The 23,368-nt window shown below is 31.8% G+C and overlaps 1 protein-coding gene across 1 annotated transcript in view; it reads left to right on the plus strand.

Moving 5' to 3' along the window:
* LOC118203012 (uncharacterized) overlaps positions 1-23,368 on the plus strand; it is a 130,190-nt gene that overhangs the window by 87,891 nt on the left and 18,931 nt on the right. Inside the window, exons 16-20 of the mRNA XM_085825422.1 lie at positions 3,178-3,350; positions 13,021-13,178; positions 15,554-15,711; positions 15,802-15,880; positions 20,159-20,312. Coding sequence (XP_085681548.1) covers positions 3,178-3,350; positions 13,021-13,178; positions 15,554-15,711; positions 15,802-15,880; positions 20,159-20,312 — 722 coding nt within the window. The remainder of the gene's footprint in view (positions 1-3,177; positions 3,351-13,020; positions 13,179-15,553; positions 15,712-15,801; positions 15,881-20,158; positions 20,313-23,368) is intronic.

The following is a 23,368-nucleotide window of genomic DNA, read 5'->3' on the forward strand; positions in this document are numbered from 1 at the left end:
TAGCCAGGCTTTAGAAATGCAAGGTCATAAAAAATTCTAGTTAACAGTTGTAAATTTAAATATTTTTTATTATTCCAAACTGCAAGGTTCTTACATTTATTGTTCTATAAAACACTGGCTCAAACTCAGATGGCAAGCGGGTTGAATGCCATAACTGGCAATAGCACGTGAGCTAGAATTTTATTTTTATTTATTTATTATATGTTATTGTAATTTTTAGAATGAAATTTTTGTAGCAAAATAAAAATATTCTAAATAAATTTAAATTCCTCGAACGAAATATTTATCTAAACATACACAAACAATAATAATAGGATCCAAAGGAAAAATTCAAATTTATATTTATTTTCTAACTGAAATATGAAGTTTGGTACCTGAAAGACATTTTGTTCGTTACACTTTTTAATTAAAACAAATTGCAGCTAAATATTATATTTACAGACTGATATGTGTTTCAAATAATTCTAACATGTCTAATTAATCATTAAATAACTTATTTTAATTTAAACTAAAAATAAACAAATTATGAAATTTTTCTAAATTTCCAGAGAAACTTTCTCAAACGAGACAAAACTTGAGAGTAAATAAAGACAATGTACTCTCTTTCTCTTATTTATTTAGGCCCACCAGCGGCTCAGCGGTAAAATCGCTGAACACTGGTAGTTCGGTCCGAGGTTCGAATCCCGCGAACGGGCTGGCTGCATGGTTTTTTTCGTGGTTTTCCCCATGTGTAACGTGTATACGAGCCAGTTTCCCTTAGAAAGTCCTCCACGAAGGCATCCCTCCCCGTAGGCAGATAGCCCTCGAGGCTTTGCCATAATCACACACACACTCTTATTTATTTAATTTTACGACGCATAAACAAAAATATATATGCTTCTTTATTTCTTACTACATCTAAACACTAGATGGAGTTTCGCTTCTTATAAAGTTAAACAGAAATTGCTGGGAAATATTTTCATCGCGGACTGTAGATGCTCAGAGGTAAAAAAGAGCTGTTGACATGTATTCCCAGACAAAGCGATTATTCTCACCGCGAACCTAATAAATGCGGAAAACAAATCTTTTAATGAGATTTACATCTCAACGTAAATTGATTAGCTCCATTTATAAATTTTCATTATAATTTCGAGTTATTCATTTTGGTTTTCAAAGGTAATGAAAATGGTGTAAACTCAGACTTCAAATAACTAAAATCTTAAAACCTTTGCAAAGCTGTATTTGCAGAACGCATGTTTTTTCGTGCCGCATAAAATTGCTTCGAGGTTACACGAGTTTGAGACCCCTGCTATACAGCAATCTATTTTATTATTTTTCAGATCCCATAAAACTCTTGCTTAAATATGCTCTCCGTATTCCTAACATTACATTAGTCTTATTAAACGACAGATGTTATAACGCAGCAGTCATTCCCTGATGCTGTTGTGAGCAACGAGATCATTGATGTTTCTTTGATTAATAATTCCAAATAAGCAGGACTAAATAAATAATTTAGTATTTTAAATAGGCAAAACAAATAGTATACAAGAAACACAATTAGTAAATAGGCAAATACAAATAGTAGCACAAAAAGTAATACTAATAGTAGTACAAATAATAAACTGGCAAAACGAATAGTAGCACAAAGAATGGCTAGAAATAACTCAAGAAGAACGCGGAAACTCTGTAAATTCTTCAAATCATTCTGAGGATAAACCCTAACGCGTAGTTCAGCTAACCGTTAAGTCATACGGCCAAATTTGCAACTGTTTCATAACTGAACTCCCCAGCTCTCCGCCACGTATTTATACACTGCAGCATCGGCTCTGGGAACTTCTGTAAGATTAGGTTATACAGCTTCAAAAAATTTGCTTTCGCGATTCTTCCAGACAGAGGCCAAGTTGGCAAGAAATCGCCAAATACCGCCAACTTGGAAACAAAAATTGTCGCGAATGCCACTTAGGAACGAAAATGCCTATATCTCCAATCCTAAGTGAGTTATGTTTACAATTTCAAAACATTTGCACTCAGAATCAAAAGATCTATAAATTATATGCAACAAAAAAATACTCAAATGCAAGATATGTGGCCACAAATTACATTAAACACAAAATAAACCATAAAATTGCCATTATAAAAACAATAAATAAGTAAAATATACACGTAAAACATAACAAAATATTACAACAATATAGTAAATCAAAAATACAATAAAAGGGATTAAAATATTTAACAAATATTTACAATAATATTAATTTGAACAAATATTTTTCTTCTTCGCATCATTTTACTTTGTTCAACATCTTAGCCTATGCCAATTTTCGCCTTTTTTACAGAGGATGATCTCAAAGCCGTGTGTAGTGAGATATTTAATTATGTTGGCGGAAAATGAGATATAGAGAAAGTAGTTTTGAAACCTACTTTTAATGTTAAAATGTTAAATTCTGTAAGCACGATTAGCCCCCCTACTAGTCGTTCATGCTTTCATCTCGTATTGAATGAGTAGGTTGGTGGTTTATTTGAGATATGGAAAAAAACATATTAAGGTTACCTACATAAGTTACAGGACTTATTTAAATGACCTTAAAATAAAATCAGAAAGAATTTCAAAGAGATCAAGTAAAATTAAAATGAGTATGAAATAAATATATGATATCCTGTAAATGATTGGCTGACAGTTCCACTCAACGTATATCACGAACATGCCCTGTAGCCTTTCAACAGGCCCACAGTTCGTCATGCAGAGCACATTAAGTATACTCTAATAGCGGAACCTAAGCTATCGCCTGATTAGTGTTCATTCAGCTGTTACGTTTAATTTCTTCTTTTCATTCTTAAATTTTGCACACCAGCATATATTGACGTTGAATGATTCTAATTTATACATTCTCTAGCATCACAATAACCACAAAAAAATTTTTTTGTTAATCCGTTTCTGATAAATATTTTTAAAAATTCATAGAAAAGTAGTGATTTCTAGCATAAAATGTTAAAAAAATTAAAGTATAATGTAGTGTTTTTAATTCATCTGAAAATTATAAGTTAGCTGTTTAATTAAATATAAAATAAATTTCAAAAAAAGGTTACAGAATAAGTTCCTTTTTTTATTGGCGAGTTTATGTGTTAAGCTGTTTCATTTCTCGAGTAAATTCAGTGCATCTCTTTACAGTTCAACTCAATTATCTATATTTTTTATAGTTTCTGTCCAATGTAATCCTCAAGATATGCTGCTCACTATCCATTTCGACAGCCCATTTCATGGCCGGGTGTATGCCAAAGGAAATCCTTCGCAGTGCTTCGTAGTAGGCACGGGACAAACAAGTCTACAGTTTGCAATTTCTATGGGTGCACGTTGTGGCACTACGGCTGAGGTGAGTAGAATGGTATAACTTTTGTCTGTTTTTTAACAGTTCCCCTACATCAGAAATGTAAGGTATTTTACACTCTGCAGGGAAAAATACAAAAAATTTAAAAAAATTTCGCAATTCAGTACTACGGAATTATAAATTTAAAAGTGCTATTTGCCTCAAAAATTGTACTTACATTCTCTAGAAAAATTGTATAAGAATAAATTACACGACATATAGAATTTAATTTATTAAGCTGTAAGATTTATCATTTAAATCAACTAGTTATTTATAATTTCAGCCTTTACTATAATTTCTCCTTTCCATTTTTTCCCCAGAATGTGAATTATGTAGAGATTATTTAATCTGAGGTTTGGAGACTGTAAGACAGAGCATGTTTCTGCCCCTTGTTGCCACGTTACGTAATTTCTGTCAGCTGTGATAAGTTTTAATTATTCGGCTTTGCATTATTGCTGTCGACATTTGAATTGGTACAAGTTTTTTAGACTTAAATTGACTTGTGTAGTCTTTGACTACTAGTTTATGTTTTATATTTGAATTTGATTGTTACTTCAGTTGCATCGTCACAAGTTGTGGTTGAATCTGTTAGCACGAGAAAGTTCATTATATTCAAGTTTGTGTTGTAATATTGCGTGGCCCCAACTTGTCAGCAACTGTGGTAGTAACTGCTACGAAGTGTGAATTTACACAGACACGTAAGAAGAATATAAAGCCCTTTTTATTCAACTTTTAAAATAACAGCTGCGTCCACTTGGCCCTCACACACTACGCCAACCCGGCGGTTTAACTGAAACAGAATGCAGAAATGAAAAATAATGACTGGATGAATAAATAGCGAGATCACTATCCACGAGGCTCTGAGATCTTAAACTAACCTAACCGCGTTCTAAAATACCGCTGAGATTCAGCGAGCTTACTAATTAAGCAGTGAGAGATCCAGCAAAATCTGCCGAGCAAGGTTCTTTAATATACTAAGGTTAGGCCAGAAAAAATGGAAAAAATGTAAACTAAAGCAAAATGATCATTTTATATGTGGTAGATACACCGGAAATACCGGGTATATACTTTCCGATTAAGTATTTTGTTAAAGAAAATGTTTATTTTATGCACAGAATTCGTACGAATGCTGAAAATAATTGTAAACATTAAATTCTTTTCGTAAAAGAAAGCATTAGAAAATGAAAAACGATATTTAAGTTAATTAAGGGAAGTAAATATTGTAAAACAAGGTATTTTTCAATATTTTTTCGTAGTATTGTTTGCACTAAATAAATTTTGTTGAACAGAACACATGATGGCATAACTGCTAAGACCATGGTAAAAACATAATCAGAAAGTATTATTCTATTTATTTTCATTGCTCGTGCACTTTTTTTAATACAAATGAACTTTGACATTCCATGAGAAATATATGCTCGTGATTTTCAGTTTAAATTACATATCTCAAGCAAAAATATATATAAAAAGATTTGACTTAACAAATTCCTATTTAAATACCATAAAATTCTACAAATTTCTTAATATCCGTCATTATACTTTTAAATAGTATACTTATCACATTCTTTTTAAAGTGAAAAGTCACTTCATACTGATTCACTTCATGTTTTAGCAGAAGTGCGTATATTTTCAGTATAATCTAAAAGTGTTCTTATAATCCCTTACACTCCCAAGATTTCTATATAACATTTATCCTGACGTGATTATTTGCTATAGTAAATAATCTTCGATATTGGCATCCTATTCTTCCTTCCATACATTAAAAATGGAACAATTAAAATACATTTTCTTACACATATACGCACAATAATAATAATAATAAACTTGCCCTACATCTTAGTTTCGGCCCACCAGCGGCCGAGCGGTAAAGTCGCTGAACACTGGTAGTTCGGTCCGAATCCCGCGAACGGGCTGGCTGCATGGGTGTTTTCGTGGTTTTCCTCATGTATAACGTGTACACGAGCCAGTTTCCCAGAAAGTCCTCCACGAAGGCATCGCACCTATTACGCAGATAGCCCTAGTGTGCTTTGCCATAATTAAATACACCACCATATCTTAATTTCAATTCAGCCTGTACACAAATTCAATATTTTTAATTACTAATGTATTTTTATCAGGTTGTTTCTTAAAAATAATTTTGTTATACTCGAAATATGTGTTCAATATTGAATTATTTTTCTTTCTCTTATAATTAAAAACAAGTTATATGGAATCAAAATTAAAACGTATGCAGCAGTTAAATAACACTGAACAGAATATCTTACTTACTCTTTCGCTATTTGTATTCTAGCATTATACACAGATTTGTTTTCCTTCAGGTTCAAGCATGCGTAAGTTATATCAATTAAATTACATCACACATACCTGTATGCATCAGTTAAATAACACTGAAGGAAATATGTCACTCACTCATTCGATGTTTGCATCATAGTGTGGTCGAGAAATTGTTCTTTCCTCACGGTGAGGCATGCATCAGTTTACTTAGTTCGCAAAGCTTAAACCCAGACGCTGCTTCAATACATAGAATTACGTTTGGGATGTAAAGAAAGTAACCAAAACATGTGAATGAAGTTGGATACGCGAATTTATTAACTAATCATTCAGGTACTCAGTATTGGTAAACATGACACTGAGTTTAAATATCTCATTACGATGTAAGTCCCATACACAAAATGAAGATTATGATAAAAAATGATTTAAAATGAGAAATTTTTCAATTTAAATGTAAAATAACAGTAAAATGAAAAAAAATGTAAAATTACATCACAGTTATGTATGAAAACTACATAAATTCATTAAAAAAATAGTTATTTTATCTTGTTGGAAAGAGTGTTTTCCGCCAAAAAACGTATTAACGTGTATAATTCTGACACAACGCTATAGCACAATTTGCCACTTCCGCCTAGGTATAATAGCAAATTAACAACACAAATCAAATCAAACTGTTGATGCAACGAAAGTAAACAAACGCCAAGAACTAACGCTGTCACCCACATGACCTCATGCGTATGTGGCATAACTTTCTCCCTGCACTGCGCATCGCTCTTGGGGTCTGCGGAGATAGGGACACAGGCCGACACGCGCGGTTCTAAAATTTCTACCTAGCAACTTTCACGTTAGCGATTCAAGAAGCACACCTACAATCTCGTTTTCCTTCTATTTAAACTCAACTTACTTCCGCTAAATTTGAATATACTGCGCGCTATACTACAATTTACATACTCTAGCATTGACAATTCTAGGGGAAGTAAAGGCTTGACAGGAAAGATAACTTAAAATAAATGTTAGTTAAAATAAATATAAACCCTAAAGTGTTTTAATACAAAAGTTTATTTTAAATCTTTCCAAGCCTAGTTAATTTCAGACACAGCAATAATTCGTTTGACGTCTCTTAGGACATCGGTACTAGTTTATGCTTCCAAAGCAAGCCAAACTCTAAAAAGATTATAATTTAACTGCATTATTTGCCATAAAATTTGTGTAATAATAAATTATAAAACAAACATAATTAAATTCATTAAGATCATTAACGGACGTTTCCAACTGCTACAAGTCTTGTCTCAAAAGAAAGGAATGATAGGTGATCGGATCACAGTCGTATAGCAAATATAAGTGGTTCATTGTCCAACAACTTCCTACTTTTAATTTATTTGTTTTTGATTAGCTTCCGGTGACAATTAATAATAATGGCTGCGTGATTAAGTAATTTCGCCAGCTGTGAAATCAAGTCCGTGATGGATTTCTCAACTTTAGAGATTTTAATGCTGACAAAATTCATCCTGAGTTGTTGAATAAAAATCTGTGTTTCTACAGTAATTAATGAAAAAAAGGTAAGAAAGCAACCTCATAACTTTAGGAAAGATTGTATAAATAAAGATTCTGTCTGAAGAAAGAAATACGAGATTTAGTCGAACATGTGAATGGAAACTTCGAGAAAATCGACGCTTCTCGATTTACATTTTTGCAATACAATTTCATGAAATTTTACAGAATATAGTGCACAGAATTTTCACCATAAATTTAAACGTCAGTAAATTCTATTAAAGTGGTTGCCGAAAGTGCTTTCTGCAGCCCCTAAAATCCAATGTACGCGTTTGTTATCTGCACATGCATTTTTGTCTGCAAGATAAAAGAAAATGAATGTTTGCCACGACTGACTTGCGATGAAACACGAACGTATTATGTATGAACGTTTTATGCACAAAGGTAGAAAAATAAATAATCCATGCAGTATAATTATTCAAAGCCATCAGAAATAAAAATCCCTACGTATTTATTCCCATTTCAACCTTTTTAACTCAGCGTAATTCTACACATAAATCAATAAATAAGTCCAGTAGTGAACTGATCTGTAACTAACAGAAGTTCAAAACATATCTCGAGGCCATCTCTCCCTTCAGTAAACACTTATGAAAAATCTAAGTTTTATTAAAATGCTTAAGGAGCAATATTTGTATACATATGTAATGAAAGCAGAATTCTCGAAGCGCTGGTGTAAGAACACTGAGATGTAGATGCGCAGAAATACTGATGGCGTAGATACGTGATGCTTAGAGCGTCCATCCATTTTGATGAAGAAGCAGTCGAGCCGGATTAAATTCCATATTTATTTATATCCATGTTTTTGGCCACAATTCACTTGGTACTCCAATCCCTCCTATTTCCAGAACATTTTTTATACTATGGCAATGGAAACGAACATAGATGATTGCAGAAGCGTCTTAACAGGATGAAAGCATAAGCAAGAAAGGGAAGAGTGTCGGAGTACTTCAGAGGAAGAAGGAAGGGAGTCGAAAAGATTCAGTTCCGAGTTTTAGTTTACAATTATTTGATTAGACAAGAGGTATCTGCATTAAGCGTTACGTAAGATCGCATGATTAATTTGAATGACGCAGTTTAGACATAAGCGCTATTTTTAAGAGGCAGAGACGATGCCCCCCGAATTAAATAAAAAAAAAAGAGGACAGCCAGTTAAAATTAGAAGTTTGCTTTTATATTTTGTATCTTACATATTAGGCCTCTTCAAATAACTTCCTAGGCACCCTAAGCCACCAGAGCAGAAAACACTGGTTAGCTCAAGAGGACAGCCCTATAGATGGATATGTTTGTTTAGAAGTACTACGGAGCCTTCAGTTTGGTAAAATTAGAAATTGCAAATGAAAGATAATAACGATGAATCCATAATTTATCAAAATGTTCTTATTACATTTATGGTGTTAAAATGTAACTTATATGGAAAATTAGTATCATAAATATTTATGTGTGTTACATTAATTATAAGTAATTGATTATGTAAAAGATTTTATTTCTAATACTCTGTGATAACAAGAGCCTTCCCTGAAGAACTATGATTATGTGAACTTTCAAACAAAAAGACTTTTAGACTAAAATGCTGAAAAAATTTTAAAAGCACTCTAAAAACTTAATTTATTTTTAAAAATTGATATTTATAAATTATACTTTACATTTATTTATTTAATTATTGCTGATAAAAATTTTATGATTTACATAAAAACAAAAGTTCTCACTTCGCGAGAAGGCAAAAATACATAAAAATTCAAAATATCTATATTAAAAATTACGAAGTAAATCTTAAACACTTATTTCCTCGAAAATATTCCAGAAAGGATTAAGCATGATTTAATTGGCAATAATAAATGAAGGCGTTATCTTTGTTGTTGCGAAGCTAAGTTTCTCTAGATTAGCAACAAATCCACTAGTATGCTGTTTCGAATGTAAACAATCAATGGCCGCCATAAAAAAAAGGCTTAGCGGCACTTAATTTAAAATTGTTGATAATTCTAAAACTATTGCATACCGATTTACTAAAGGCATAAAACCCTTAACCGGAAGATAAAAACAACATAATTCAATCATTTTTAAAGCAAAAAAATTACATTTTACAAACATATACGAGTAAAGAAACTGAGATCACTGAACCGGGTAACAGAGTGGATATATATATAAATATATATAAATCTATTTATATACGTTTGGTGCGGCCGATTGCAACCAAAATACGAGATGCACATCTACATGTTATAGCAGTCCTATATACAAAATTTCAACGTTCTGAGGCTACTCGTTTTTGAGTTATGCGAGATACGTACGTACATACGTTCGTACAGACGCCACGAAAAATTCTCTTCAGAATTCATTTTAAAGCAGTTTTATAATTTTTTGGAGGAAACATGTCTTTTATTCTGTCCTTACGTACAGATATCACGCAAAAACATCGTTAAATTGCATTCGATATCGGTCAAAATGGATATCTTCGTTGAAATATGCTGCCTGAAACTTTTCGCGATTACAATACTTCCTTTTTACTTCGTACAAGGAAATAAAAATGAAGATTTAATCTGCCTTCACCTTCGATTTCCTATTCATTATGCATCAACACTTCTATGTTATCAAAATTCCCGTTGGTCATTACTTCTGAATGATTTTTATCACATATGTGTATGTGTGCGTGTGTAACGAAGCAGACACTCACTGTAAGGCAAACTTAGAAGTTATGATGTAGAAATATTGATAGCGTAGTAACGTTGTTAGCATAGAACGTAGAATGTTGAATCCATAATGAACAAAATTGGCAGTCGAAGCATATTAAATATTCATATTTATTTGAATTGACATTTGCAGCCACAAGCTACCTGGCACTCTAATCGTGCCTATTCAAGAACATTTACATTTTTTATGCAGTTGTGATAGGAACAATGCAGTCAGGCAGCGTCTTAACGGAACAGAGGTAGAAGCAAAAGTGCGCAGCTAATCCAACATGGAAGCTCACCAAGAGAATGTTTTCAGTTCTCTAAATTTTGAATTCGAGTTCCGAATCAGCTACGTCATCAACGTCATGCAAGCCATTATAACACAGTAGATTGATCTACAAATGACTCATTCCAGAAAAGTTATTTCTATTTTTAGAACAGAGAGGGGGGAATTAAGGGCTGTTGCTAGTTTAAATTAATTTTGATACACACACACACACACATATATATATATATATATATATATATATAGATGCGAGGAGCGACGCTCCTTTATATATCCGCGTAGGAAAATATCAAAGAGAAAGAGTTAATCTCCACCTTTCTATTCGGTTTGTCTGACAGTCTTTTTAACCCCTTTTTGTTAAGATCTCCTCGACGTACGTGCCTAACGATGCGCACCGCACGAGTGGTCACGTAAGCCACTTATTCGAGAAAATACAGAAAGGTGAAAGAGGTCCTTTACCTGTCAATATATTTACTTCACATTATTCCACATTTGCTGAATTACGCGATTTCATGCACAGAATCTTGTATGAATTGTGAGTATAATTTAAAAAAATAAAACATTCATAGTTTGGTATCAGTATTATTTAAACCGATTAACAATAAATGGTAGGCATTAAAATAAACGTTTCCTCTCTTTTAAGATACAATAATAACTATTGATAGTAAATTCATACTATCAATAGTTATTGCTAACAAGCCTGTAAAAAAATATATAATTAAAACAGACATGCATATATTTTGGAATTCTGAGCTAAAACTGAAAAATTTTTACAAAATATATCAAATTTCATAGAATTAGTATTACACATTAACACAAAAATTTCATTTTTATTTAATTTGTATGAAATAATATTTTGAGATTGAAAGCACACTAAGAAATTGAAAACTTAAATTTATTCGGTTAAAAGTTAAAAGACAACGCATTAAATGTAAAACGGCCTACGCATATTTGTTTGCATAGTTGATTAACTTCTGAATTCACGTGAAATCAGCACTAACCAAACTGAAAAGATTTTCCGTTAATTAAATTTTGACGGGGAAAAATCTTAACGTTAATTGAGAGTATATTTGTCACTAACATTTCCTCCTCTCGGCACATTTATATATGTATTCACAAATGTTAGGCTGTCCACTAGAAATCTGATCACATGCTATTAATTTATGTAAGTTACGTTAAAATACATTTCAATGTTCAAGCATATAAATCATCATTATCTGCGAATTCTTGTTAACTACTAAATAGAAATATCATTCCGTTCGATTATTTTAAAGATTAATTTTAATTTAATTTAATTTTTCAAATATATTATATTAGAATATTACAAATGCAATTAAATAAATTAGCCTTCTAAATTAAGAACCAAATAAGTGAAAGCATGAAACATGCTACTGTATGAACTGCATGAGAGTGAGAATGGAAGAATTAAAAAGTAGAGAATAAATCCAACTTTTAAAGTTGCATATACATTTTGACACTTTGCGATAAGATTAGGCAAAATTAAATAACGAATATACACAACAATAAGCAGCAAAGGTAACAAAATAAATCGACTCATGATATAAATCAAAAACTAATATAATGATGTAAATCAAAAGTTAATTGCCTTTTAAAATTGTTCTCTAATTTCGGGTTGGTAAATACGGGGGTTGTAAATTAAATAGTGGCAACTTAACCTTGAAATTCGCAGAAGGGCGGGCATGCGCAAATAGGATATGGGAGCGGTGAGGTGGCGCTGTTGTCGATGTGTAGAGTGCAAAAAACAGTCGATCTGCTTACAAGGGTAGTTGTTGTGTGGCGTTAAAGTTAGGAGTTTCGTTTCAATCGCTCTAAAGCATGTTTTCAAAAGGTAATGAGAGGTCGTGGCTTAAAATCGAGGTTGCCCGTGGTAAAAATGCAACAGAATGCCTAGGGAAGGATTAGTGGAAGCCTGTGGCACAAATGCTTTACCGTATAGGACAGTAGCACGATGGGATAGCATTTCGTTCGGGTCGGAATGAGACTGCGGATTTGCAATGCACAGGTCGGCCCTCCATTTCTCAAGAGCAGATTGACATCCTGAACGGCCGCCTTACTATAGACCGCCGATGGACTTTCCGAGAATTATCCTTAGAGGTTAGTCTGAATCATCAAACGGTGTGGCGCATAATGAAGAAATCTCTCAACACGAGGAAAAATTGCTTCCCGCTGGGTTCCACATCCACTAACCGAAATACAGAAATGGCACCGGTATGCACTGGCTGGCACCCACTTGGAGAGATACCGCAAGGAAGGAAACGCATTTCTACAGCGTATTGTCGCCATTAATGAGACATGGGCACGAGCCTATGAGCCTGAATTAAAGCGTTATGCTGATTATGGCATACGACTTAGACGGTGTGATTCTTACACATGCTGTACCTGAAGGACAAACTGTCAACGCATATTACTATTGCCGGCGCAAAGGTCCACATTTATTGCACAACAATCTCCCTATCGTATTGCATGACAACGCTCGTTGCCAGGTCGCAAACAATGTCACTTTCCTTTTGCGACAGTGGCAGTGAGAAAACCTGGAACACCCTCCCTACTCACCCGACATGAGTCCTTGTGACTTCGATCTGTTTCCGAAGTTGAAGGGACCCCTCTGAGGTCATCGATTTCATGGTGTTTCATCTGTACTCCCCGAAGTAAGGCGGTCGGTCGCTCACATCAACAATCAACACCTTCCCACTGGTCTACAACGGCTTCCCGACATTTGGCAAAAGGTTATAAACTTTGCTGGTGATTACATAGAAAGAATAATTATAGAAAGAATAATGCAATTGTACTTGTAAGTTCATTAAAAATTGTTTTATACCTATGTTGCCGTTACATAATTTACATCCCTCGTATAATGAATTTATTTTATTTGCTATAGTCAACTGACCAGTTCGTGAACGAAGTGGTCGTACAGCAACATCCAGTTATCATGACTGATCACGACAAGACTATTAAAGTCATTTGCTCTTTCGAAACTCAAGAAAGAACGTATACTATGGCTGGACCAGGAGTAGGAGGTTCTGGAGTGGACGTCGCGTAAGTAGTTTTCTATTCAAAATAAGTCTAATTGAGTGCAGTCCATTACTTACATTCGAGCTTAATAATAATCTCAGTGAAATATATGTTGAAGTTTCATGGTGTGAATTTGCTAACCTGCTAAACGTATAAAAACTGTATTTAAAAAAGCTTGGTCTTAGCACTGTTTTTAAAGCAGGCATTTTAAACATTTGACTAAAAATGTAAATTTATAAAGTCGATAGAGAAGAAGATAAATATAAAAAATTAATGAAGTTCCCAGACTGATTTAAAACTTGTATTATTCCTCTCAGTTATCTCGTGATAACTCTTTCTAAAGTAAGTGATTAATCTAATCTGAAATAAAATATTTAAAAAAAAAGTCTAATTCAAATATGTAAGCTAAATTTTCTCATCCTTAAATTTAAGCGGACTTAATTATGTAATAAAAATGTTTAATAATATGCACTTTAATACTTAACAGCATCAAATCCTTTCAGCACTTAAGGGTAGCTTACATTTAAACAATTTGATCAATAAATTTGAGAATATTACGAGTTCGTTCGTAATAGTCTAAAATTACGTCTATATATAATGTGAATATGAAGTATTTCTTACATAATGTCCTTCACAAAGGCAATACCTTCTAAGGCAGACAAACCTTGAGGTGCTTCGCAATAATTAACCATCATAATAGTCACCATGAAAAACAGAAATAACTTCCACAGAATAAATATTTGATGCATAAATTATTTACGTACATTTAAAGAAATATAAATGGTTACTACATAAATTTACTACTACTCTTTTCTGATAAAATAACCAGTAATACCACAAATTAACAAAAAATTAGATTCTCTACCTACACATTAATTATATTTCCATTCCATAATAACTCAGTTAATTAAAAGTGTTAATTATTCGTTAATTAAAAGTGTCTTGAAAAATAAAATTATCTGAAATGAACAGCCGAACATGGCCCTACAAATGAATGTGTTTCTGTAAGTGCAAATGAAAATATTTATTTAAAAACTAAACCTCCCGAAAATTAATGACAGTTTCTTAGTTTTGCATTTTCACTTCAGTGACATTCGGTGTTTAAATTATCATATATGATTTTCTTAGAATACTTTCTTATTCCATTTATATCAGTCTGAGATATGAAAAATGTGCCTTTATCACCAACATTTATATATATTGTTCAGTAGACAAATGGCGTGGCTTATCTAACAAAGTTCTAAAATAAATCTAACGCCACATCTAAATTGCTGCATGTGTGATTCAGTGGTATTTATATCTAAATCAACATTCAGTCTAGTTTTAAAGGGAATTTATTAGAATACCAAATCAAATTAATCTAATCTAGAATTAATCTGAATCTCATTCGCAGCATTCAAGCTGCATCAAACAAATCGAAAGCAAGTTATAAAGTTCAGACTGTTGTTCTTCACAGTAGCACAGAGTACAATTAGTAGTTACACTTCAAACTGCTAATAACGTTAAACACAATGCAATGCAAAGCTCATCTAAAGAGCGAATCATGCACGGAGATCTCTCAGTACTCCCAAGGTTACTCTGAACTGAAAAACTCGTCGATGTACGAATGTACGAGTCGATGTACGAATACGAATATGAATATAGCACATTATTGCTCATAATTATAGCATTATTTTACCAATTCAGATAGAGTTTGGGCCCTTCGACGCTCGACGCTGAATATTTCAGAACTGATCCTGAGTCTCCGGGCTTATATTGTTTACCCCGGGCCAACAAGAAATGTCTAGTAGCTCCCGTTTCTTGAAATTAATTGAAGGCATATACGTTAGAACTACATATAGGGCCCGAATACTGTTGCAGTCACATATAGGAATCAATTACAATTATTCAATTACAGTTATACAGGGGCCTGATCAAAATGTCACCAAATGGACGCGAAGTGTGGCGTAGTCAAATTAGTCGCCAAAACTTTCGCCAGCTTGGTGATATCTCTCCAATATAGCGAGATAGCGATTTGCCTCAATGTAGACTTGTCTTGTAACCTTATTTTTCCTGCGCATCTTCATTCGCTTCGGACGTTTCATGCTACATTATGCAAAATTCGTAATAACACGAAATTATACTTGTTTATATGGAAATTCATCAATAAAACAATACATTTCTCCTACATTATCATCTAGTGTGCAAATCAGTGGTTGTAGGGCAAATCGAAATGCAGTATAGGATTTCAATGCTATTTTTCTAATTGGTAAACAAGTTTTCAATTTCACTTTAAATTGAGTAGTTTAAATAATACTTTATTATTTAAATAATTTAAGATAATCAATTTAAAATGTCAACAACTGGAATTTTCTTTCAAGCAGTATAGAGCTTTTTTGAACAGGCATTTGATTTTTCAGGAGGACATACCATAAAGCTCCTCTAACAGCTGTTGTGACAAATACAGCACCTCCACCAAATGTAGCGATGAGAGTCCTGGACAGAACAGGAAGAGATGCCAGAGCCGTAGGTCTTGGAGAGGAACTTACGCTTAAAATTGAGCTGAGAGAATCATCCAGTACGTAGAAAGTTAATGTTTTCAACTCTATATTGCGTTGCGCTTTTTCATTTATTAAATTTCATTACAAATTTCAAATATGTATTTCAGGTGCGTTTGCTATATTTGCTCGAAATCTATACGCTCGCAGCTCAAACGGTGAATCATTATTCTTAATAGATAGCACTGGGTGAGTATTATACTAACATTTTTCAATAACTTCATTTAAGTTAGCAAATTTTGAAGGTTCTATCAAAAACAAAAGTAGTAGTTTATTTCGTTATCTCACAATGACCGACATCATAAATATTCTGCTTAAGGTATAAACCGAATAGGGTTCGACCTAAATATGAAGGCCGAAGAAGTAATGACAATATGATAATATAATATCTAATGAAGTTAATGCTGCCTAATTGAAGATAATGCTTTTTTGAGCAGCCTATACTTTTTAAGTCTGTCTTCTTTAGAAAGTAGAAAAACATTTTTATTGTGCATAACCTCGATGGCAAGTATAATTATCATGAAGTTATGCAGTTCTATTCACAATTATATACTCAGATTCCAGATGATAAATGTATAAACGTTCTGAGGCGGCAGCAAATATTAATCCAATAAACAGATTTTACTCAAGGGAGATGGGTTCCTAAATATTATCGATACAATTCAATAATTTTTCCAAAGTAGTAGAAAATCTTCATGACGCATTTACGGAAAAAAAATTTTCGTGAATTAAAAAAAGTAGTAAAACAGGTTCCATAAAACTTCTTTCACAAATAATATGTGTACCTTTTTGAATCCATCAACTGACTTTGTGTTTAATGAACTACATACATAGTAAACTTGCCTTTTTCCTCACATTAATGAGATAAACAAGCCTGCTGATTCTCGCATCATCATCATCATCATCATAAGGGCACAGCCCCGATCCTCCCAGCCCGCACAAGCCGTTCATATGACCAAAGAGTAGGACTGGCTAGTCAAAAAACATAGGAAAAAAATTTAAAGTCCAAAATCTGAGTCTCAGTGCCGAATTCCAATTCTATCTTTGTTCGTGTTTATAATCTTCATTACTGTCTTTGCAAAATCTTTAAAATTTGAATAGTTCCTTTTAAAATCTTCCTTAAAATTCTTCCTATATTTCTCTCTTGCACTCTGGGTAAGCCTACATTTATCGACAAAGTGCCTGGCGTCCCCAAACCTATCACATATTAGGTACTTATCATTAGTCTGTAGATGTAACCGATTAAAATAAGCCCGGAAACGCCCATGTTTTGTCAGTGTCTGATTTATATCAACATTATTTTTAATGTCCATCTTCTTGTTTAATTTTATATTTTTCATTAAATTTTTTTCTTATTAGAAGTCTCACAGCAGATATTCCTTTCTGTATAAATCCAGTTTGGTCTTTTTTCTTAAATATTTGATACGCGTATCAAATCATCCTTTTGCAGACAAGATATTTCTTAATTATAGTAGAATACAGTAAGTTCCATTTTAAAGTATGGTGTCATCTTAGGCAAACCAACAGCAGCATCTTGCCAGTAGGGAAGCGTAACCGAAAGAGAACGCAGCAGTTCAAAGGAAGAAGGAGGAAGTTGATAGTTTCAGTTCGAGTTAGAGAAAGTTTTGGTTTACAATTATTTGATTGAGCAGGAGGCATCTGTACTTTATGCAACATGGAAATATCTCGAATTTGGGAGAATAGATGAATTTAGGGAGGAGAGTACCAAATTTAGAATGTTAATTTTGAGGTCGGCAATTATTTTTTAAAGCAGCCATCGTATTTTGTGATATCTTACACACACACACATATATATATATATACGATAAAAGAAGAGATTTCAGTTTTCGCACCAGTAAACTTAAAAACTGGAATTCCAACATCTCCAAAAAAGTCACCTTATATATATACTATATATATATATGTATATACTATATATATATATATATATATATCAACATCTAGTTGTGCATATATATATATATATATATATATATATATATATGCACAACTAGATGTTGCAGCAGTTCCATTTACAAAAGTTAAACGTTCTACGGCTAATCTTTTTTGAGTTTTATGCGAGTCCATATGTACGTGCAGACTTCACAAAAAATTCTAGTTGGAATCCATTTTGGAAAAAAGAATCCTTTATTTTATCAGTACATACGGACGTCACGGGAAAAAAAAGTCAAAATTCAAAATGGATATTTCCATTGAAATTTATAATACCTGAAATTTTACATTCTCATTTACGATAATGATACATCCTTTACTTCGTACAAGGAGGTAAAAATGAAAAATGCATCCTGAAGATATTTAAAAGAAAAGACACCTCAGCTGGGAGCAAAACTTTATCCTATAGAGTCATAGATAGCATTCTTGGGTTGAAGTTATTTGAGGGAATACATGAAGCATACCGTTTCTTTTTTCAATGAATAAGAAGATGACAATTTGAGCATTGCCTTCCAAAAGGAATGTTTTGAAATTTTATCTTATAAAATACCGGTTCAAATTAATTTTGTTTCTAAGTTCTAGCTGAAAATTTCTGAGACTGATCCAGATTTTAAAAAGATCAAACTACATGCATTCGCTCATATATTGTGAAGTCAATCAGAGTATTTAAGGCTTTTTCTTGAAAGCCTAGTTGACTGTTATTTGGGGAATAAGACAGAATTGATTTTGACAAATGAAAAATATGAAATTGGCCTAAAGTGCAAAATGACACAACAAATGATGACAGCAACAGAGAAGAGTTTAAATAAATTGACTCTACAAATTATTTTCAAAGCAACAAATGAATCCTTTAAACACACTTTCAGATTATTTTGTACTTTGTAGATGAGATCTCTCCTATATCAACTTCGAAGTCGAACGTATTATTGGAAAGCTTCTCTAAAACATTTGTTTCAAAAATATTCGAAAACATCGAGCTCGTTGACGGATATAATCGTTTTCATAAAGGACTTCTTACAGGGGTCAAGATATTAACGTTGATGACTTATAGATTTTTAAAGAAACAGAATTATATCACAAAAACAAAACAAGCCAGTCATATTAACAGTGTAGATGTTGAGAGATATTTTAGTATCTATAACATCGTAGTTATCGACAGGAGGCGAGAAGACAACTATTCAAGTCAGAGAATATTAAGACTGCAAGGATTCTAGCTTTAAACTTTTTTTTTTAATGAAGTAGTTTATTTGATCCCAATAAATTAGGAAAATTCGAGTTTTGACTTTATTCATTTATTCTACAAATAAATGCGAAATTCTAATTTTTTACTTTTTATTTTCTCGAAATTTCTATTTTGTAATGCGTAAATTATCTATCCCTACTTATAAACAATTGCCTTAATGATATTAAATTTGTTGTCTAAAATCGAAAGCTTATAAATTAAAAATTACCTTATTCCCTCCTATTTTCTCCCTAGCCTTTTAGCGCTAGGTTTTGCAAATTTAAAAATATTCACATTATTTCTCCTTCCTTTTATTGTACATAGTTTTTCATTCTGATGGTCAGTTTTATGGGTAATTTGTATTCATTCTTATTTTTTTTTTTTTTTTTTCAGTGTATACTATTTGTATTTGCATTTTTATGTTAGCATTTCATCCATTTTCTTTCCCCTTGCATTTATTATTTGAAACGTATTTTATGTAGATTCTTTTTTAAACTATCCGGAAGTGGTAGGTGTTCTCACACTTACGAAACTGAGGAAACATGTGACTTCATCTTACTTCTGCTGTTTACGCTTCAACTCATTGTTGCCTTATTTACTACTGATGTATCTGCTCTTTCGAAATCTGAGTCTTTTACTCGCTCTCTTCTTCACTCCTCCGATGTCCCTGTTGGAAATGCCCCTGTTGCAGTGGTACCCCTTGGCTGTATTACCGTCAGCTACTATAATATTAGTATTATTATGTATTCTTATTGAAATATAAATTTCCGTTACAGAAATAATATTGTGATAGCTGCAGTTACCAGCAATTAATTCATGACTACTTTTCCGTTTGTTATGTTCTTATTGTAAACCAATTCTTCGGAAATTATCGCATAATATTCCCCCTCTCGATTTTCGGACGATAACATTAGCTAAATGGGGAGGAGGGAGAGAATATGGTATGTAATTGAATATAAAAGTAATGTTCTAATATATTTACTAACTATATGTGCCAATATTTATAATTAATGAATATTGTAGAAGAATAAAAGGCATTGTTTATATCGTTTCTTGATTATTTTTAATAAATAAATATCTAATTTATTTATTAAAAATAATTAAATAATTAATTATTTTGAATAAAAGATTATTCACTAGAATACCAAAAAAAATGATAATATTTAGAAAACATCTTTTTTCACGAAAATAAAAAAAAAAATTAATTAAAATTTCTTCAATGCCTACCATAAAACTATCGCGGTTTTTTTTTTTATAAATATCAATAATAAAAACATTTTCTTTAATTTTAGGTGTCCAACAGATCCTACTATTTTCCCAGCCCTACAATTAGATCCTAGTGATCAAAAATCATTATTATCTACATTCAAGGCTTTCCGATTCCCATCCTCGGGTATGGTTAATTTTGAGGTCCAAATTCGTTTTTGCCAAGAAAAGTGCGAACAAGTAAGTGTTTCAACAAAATTAATATTTTGGATATTCTGTTTTTGCATCTAGAATCATGATAGTTAATATATGTTGCTTCAGTACATATCTAAACTTCAAAGGTTGATGTTTCTGTGTTTTATAATGCAATTTCCAATGAATGAAATAATGATCTTAATAAAACATGTAAAGGAAAATTCATAGTAACTGAGCGATTTCAATTAAAACCACAAACGCCGTTCCTAGTGTTGTCTCTATCGGCTTCACAGATGATTTAAATATATATATGTATCTTATATCGTTTGATAAATTTGTTTAAGTTTAATATATATATATTCAAGCGATAATAATTAAATCAAAATTAAGGGGCCAACAATCTAACAAGAAAACCACAAATCAAAACTGAAATAAAAAATAACTCAATAAGAATACTAATGTAACTAATAGTTGAAAATTCTGTTGTCTTTTCAAGAAACAACCAAAAACTTTTCAACAGAGATACGTTTCTGCATTTTATCTGCATGATTATAATCAGTGCAAGGCCCATTGTGGATTTACATCAGGTTACAGTACTTCAAGCAGGAAAATTCTTGTATTAATACTTCCTTACCAATGTATCAAGGACGTGTTTCACTTAAAAGTACAGGATATAGGAATAATCTTCCACTAGAGCGCATAGCTTCTATCTAAAAAAAATGCAAGGAAATTAATTTTTTTTTTTTTTTTATTTTTTTTTTTTTATTTTTTTTTTTTTTTTTATTGAGAGGAATAAAGTAAATTTTTTAATCGATCATGAGGTTATAATCCGCTCCGTGCCTATAATGAAAACAAAATAAAAAAAAGTATTTAATTTTAATTTCTCCTTTATTCTTTTTAACTTTATTTAAAAAAATTACAAAAACCTTATATTTTTCTTTTTAATTTTATTTTAAAACATTTTAATTACCTTACATTTTTAACTACCTTATTTTTATTTTCAATTAATTTAAGCTTGTTTTGTTTGCACTTTTTGTGATCATTCAGATATAATTCAGAGACGTGTCTCTGCTGAAAATTTTTAGGTTACTTTTTAAAAAAGACCAAAGCATTTTCAACTATTTGTTACATTATATTATCATTTTTATTGCTCCCCCCCAATTTTGATTTGTGTTCTTCCTGTTAGATTGCTGACCACTTACTTTTGATTTAGTTTTATCTCTTGGTTACGTAATCAATTTCGCAGCATACTGCGCCATTTTATTAATTAATAATCTTAATTTCGAAATTTCTTAACTATTATTTATATATACATACATATGTTGTGGTTGTTATTAGACCGAAAGAGCAAACACTGGAGTAATGAACTTTATGAGGTTCCACTTTTATTTATAAAACAAATAAGATTACATTACTAAAGATGCCATAGGTAAATTTAAAGCAGTACACAATTTATTAAATTTATAGAGTTAAAAATAATCTGTCAACTTGCAATGAATTTCCTTATTATTTTCCATTCAGTAAATTTCTCCAATCTTTTAACAAAACGGATACATTTGGAAATTTAGCTCTATTTTTACTCTGCATTTTTAAATTTAAAAGAGAACTTCAAATAAAAAAAAAAAAAAAAAAAAAAAAAAACAGTCCAACTTTTTTTACATCTGAAACAAAATTCTGAAACTGAAATTTAGAGAATACAAATGCTATGAAAAACAAAAAATGATAAAACGAAACATCTCCTAGCAAGTTATAAAATGTGTAAAAGCCATAACAAGATATAAACATTTTCTCGTAAAGAGAAATACATACATATATATTTACAAAATGAATGAAAAACAATTGGTCAGGTCTAAAAAAAAGAGTAGCATCTCCTATTTTTATCCGAAGACTTGAGATTTGTTTGTATACTTAGTTTCTAACTCCGTTTCCTGATTTACTTAATCAGTCCTGTCTAAGTAGTAACTTTGATTTGAAAATAATTCTACAAAAAATATGTAAGCACGGGTCTTCTGTTAAAAAATTCAGAGCAATATGCAAATTAATAAGCAGTGTAATGCAAAAAAATAATGTAAATATTAATTCAATTTATTTTTACTTGTCTTGTCTGAGTCTAAATTTATTGATTAATAAAAACAACTGTTAAATTTTCTAGGAAAGCTAACTATTTCTCGAGAGTCTGACAAATCATCAAAATAGTAAATATATTCAAGTTTTAAAAAATTAACCAATTTAAAATTTTTAATGCATGTATATATATATATAATTGTAAAAATAAAAAATTAAAAACGGAAGTTAATATTAAATATATATATGATGTACCAGCTTTTGTCTGGAATAAATAGTCTGGTGAAGAATCATAGATGTAGTCGTAACTTAAATTATTAGACGATAAGTTTAAAAAACAGGATCCATTTATTATATTCCTGGGGAAATAGCAATTACAAAAATATGATCTCCTGAGTAAATAAAAAAGAATTGCTAATAACTTTTTGTATGAAGTTTACTGCATCGTGACATTAAAGAAAAGTCCCCGATATTCCTTTGCGTGTCCTTTTATCGCCTCTGGAAAGGCGGAGCTTCCAAGAAATGACGTCAGCCAATCCAGTTCGCTTTAAATATTTCCAGAACATTCTATAACTGTACGTGTAGAAAAGGCGGGAAAAACAACTTGACTACGGGGCTGTGGATTTAATTCCACGTTCTTTTAAATAAGAGACCGTCGCCATTAAAAATGAAAAGAACATACAGTTAAAATTTTAAGCGTATTCTTGACTATGGAATTTTATTATTGCATACATATACCGTAATTTCCGGAAGAAAGGCCGCATCAGCGTAAACGCCGCAATAGATTAAATTGCGCGTGACATCGTCGTGGGCCGTATAGATGCAAAAATCCTGATATATGACATACCAGTTTAGAAAAATGCATGAAATGAAACCATAACTCAAAAATAAATTAAAGGTAAGAAATGTTTAGTTTCTGTGCCGTTTAGAGACATTTTCAAAAATTTTCCGCTCCCTTCTTACTTAAAAGCTATCCAATAAGTACTTGTACCCAAACTGATGGGATCTGTATTTGGCAGAATGCCAAGATAAATCCA

This window comes from Stegodyphus dumicola, chromosome 10 (genome assembly GCF_044657685.1).
Source record: "Stegodyphus dumicola isolate Sdum_Otavi_A_Nest chromosome 10, ASM4465768v1".
NCBI classification, from domain to species: Eukaryota; Metazoa; Arthropoda; class Arachnida; order Araneae; family Eresidae; genus Stegodyphus; species Stegodyphus dumicola.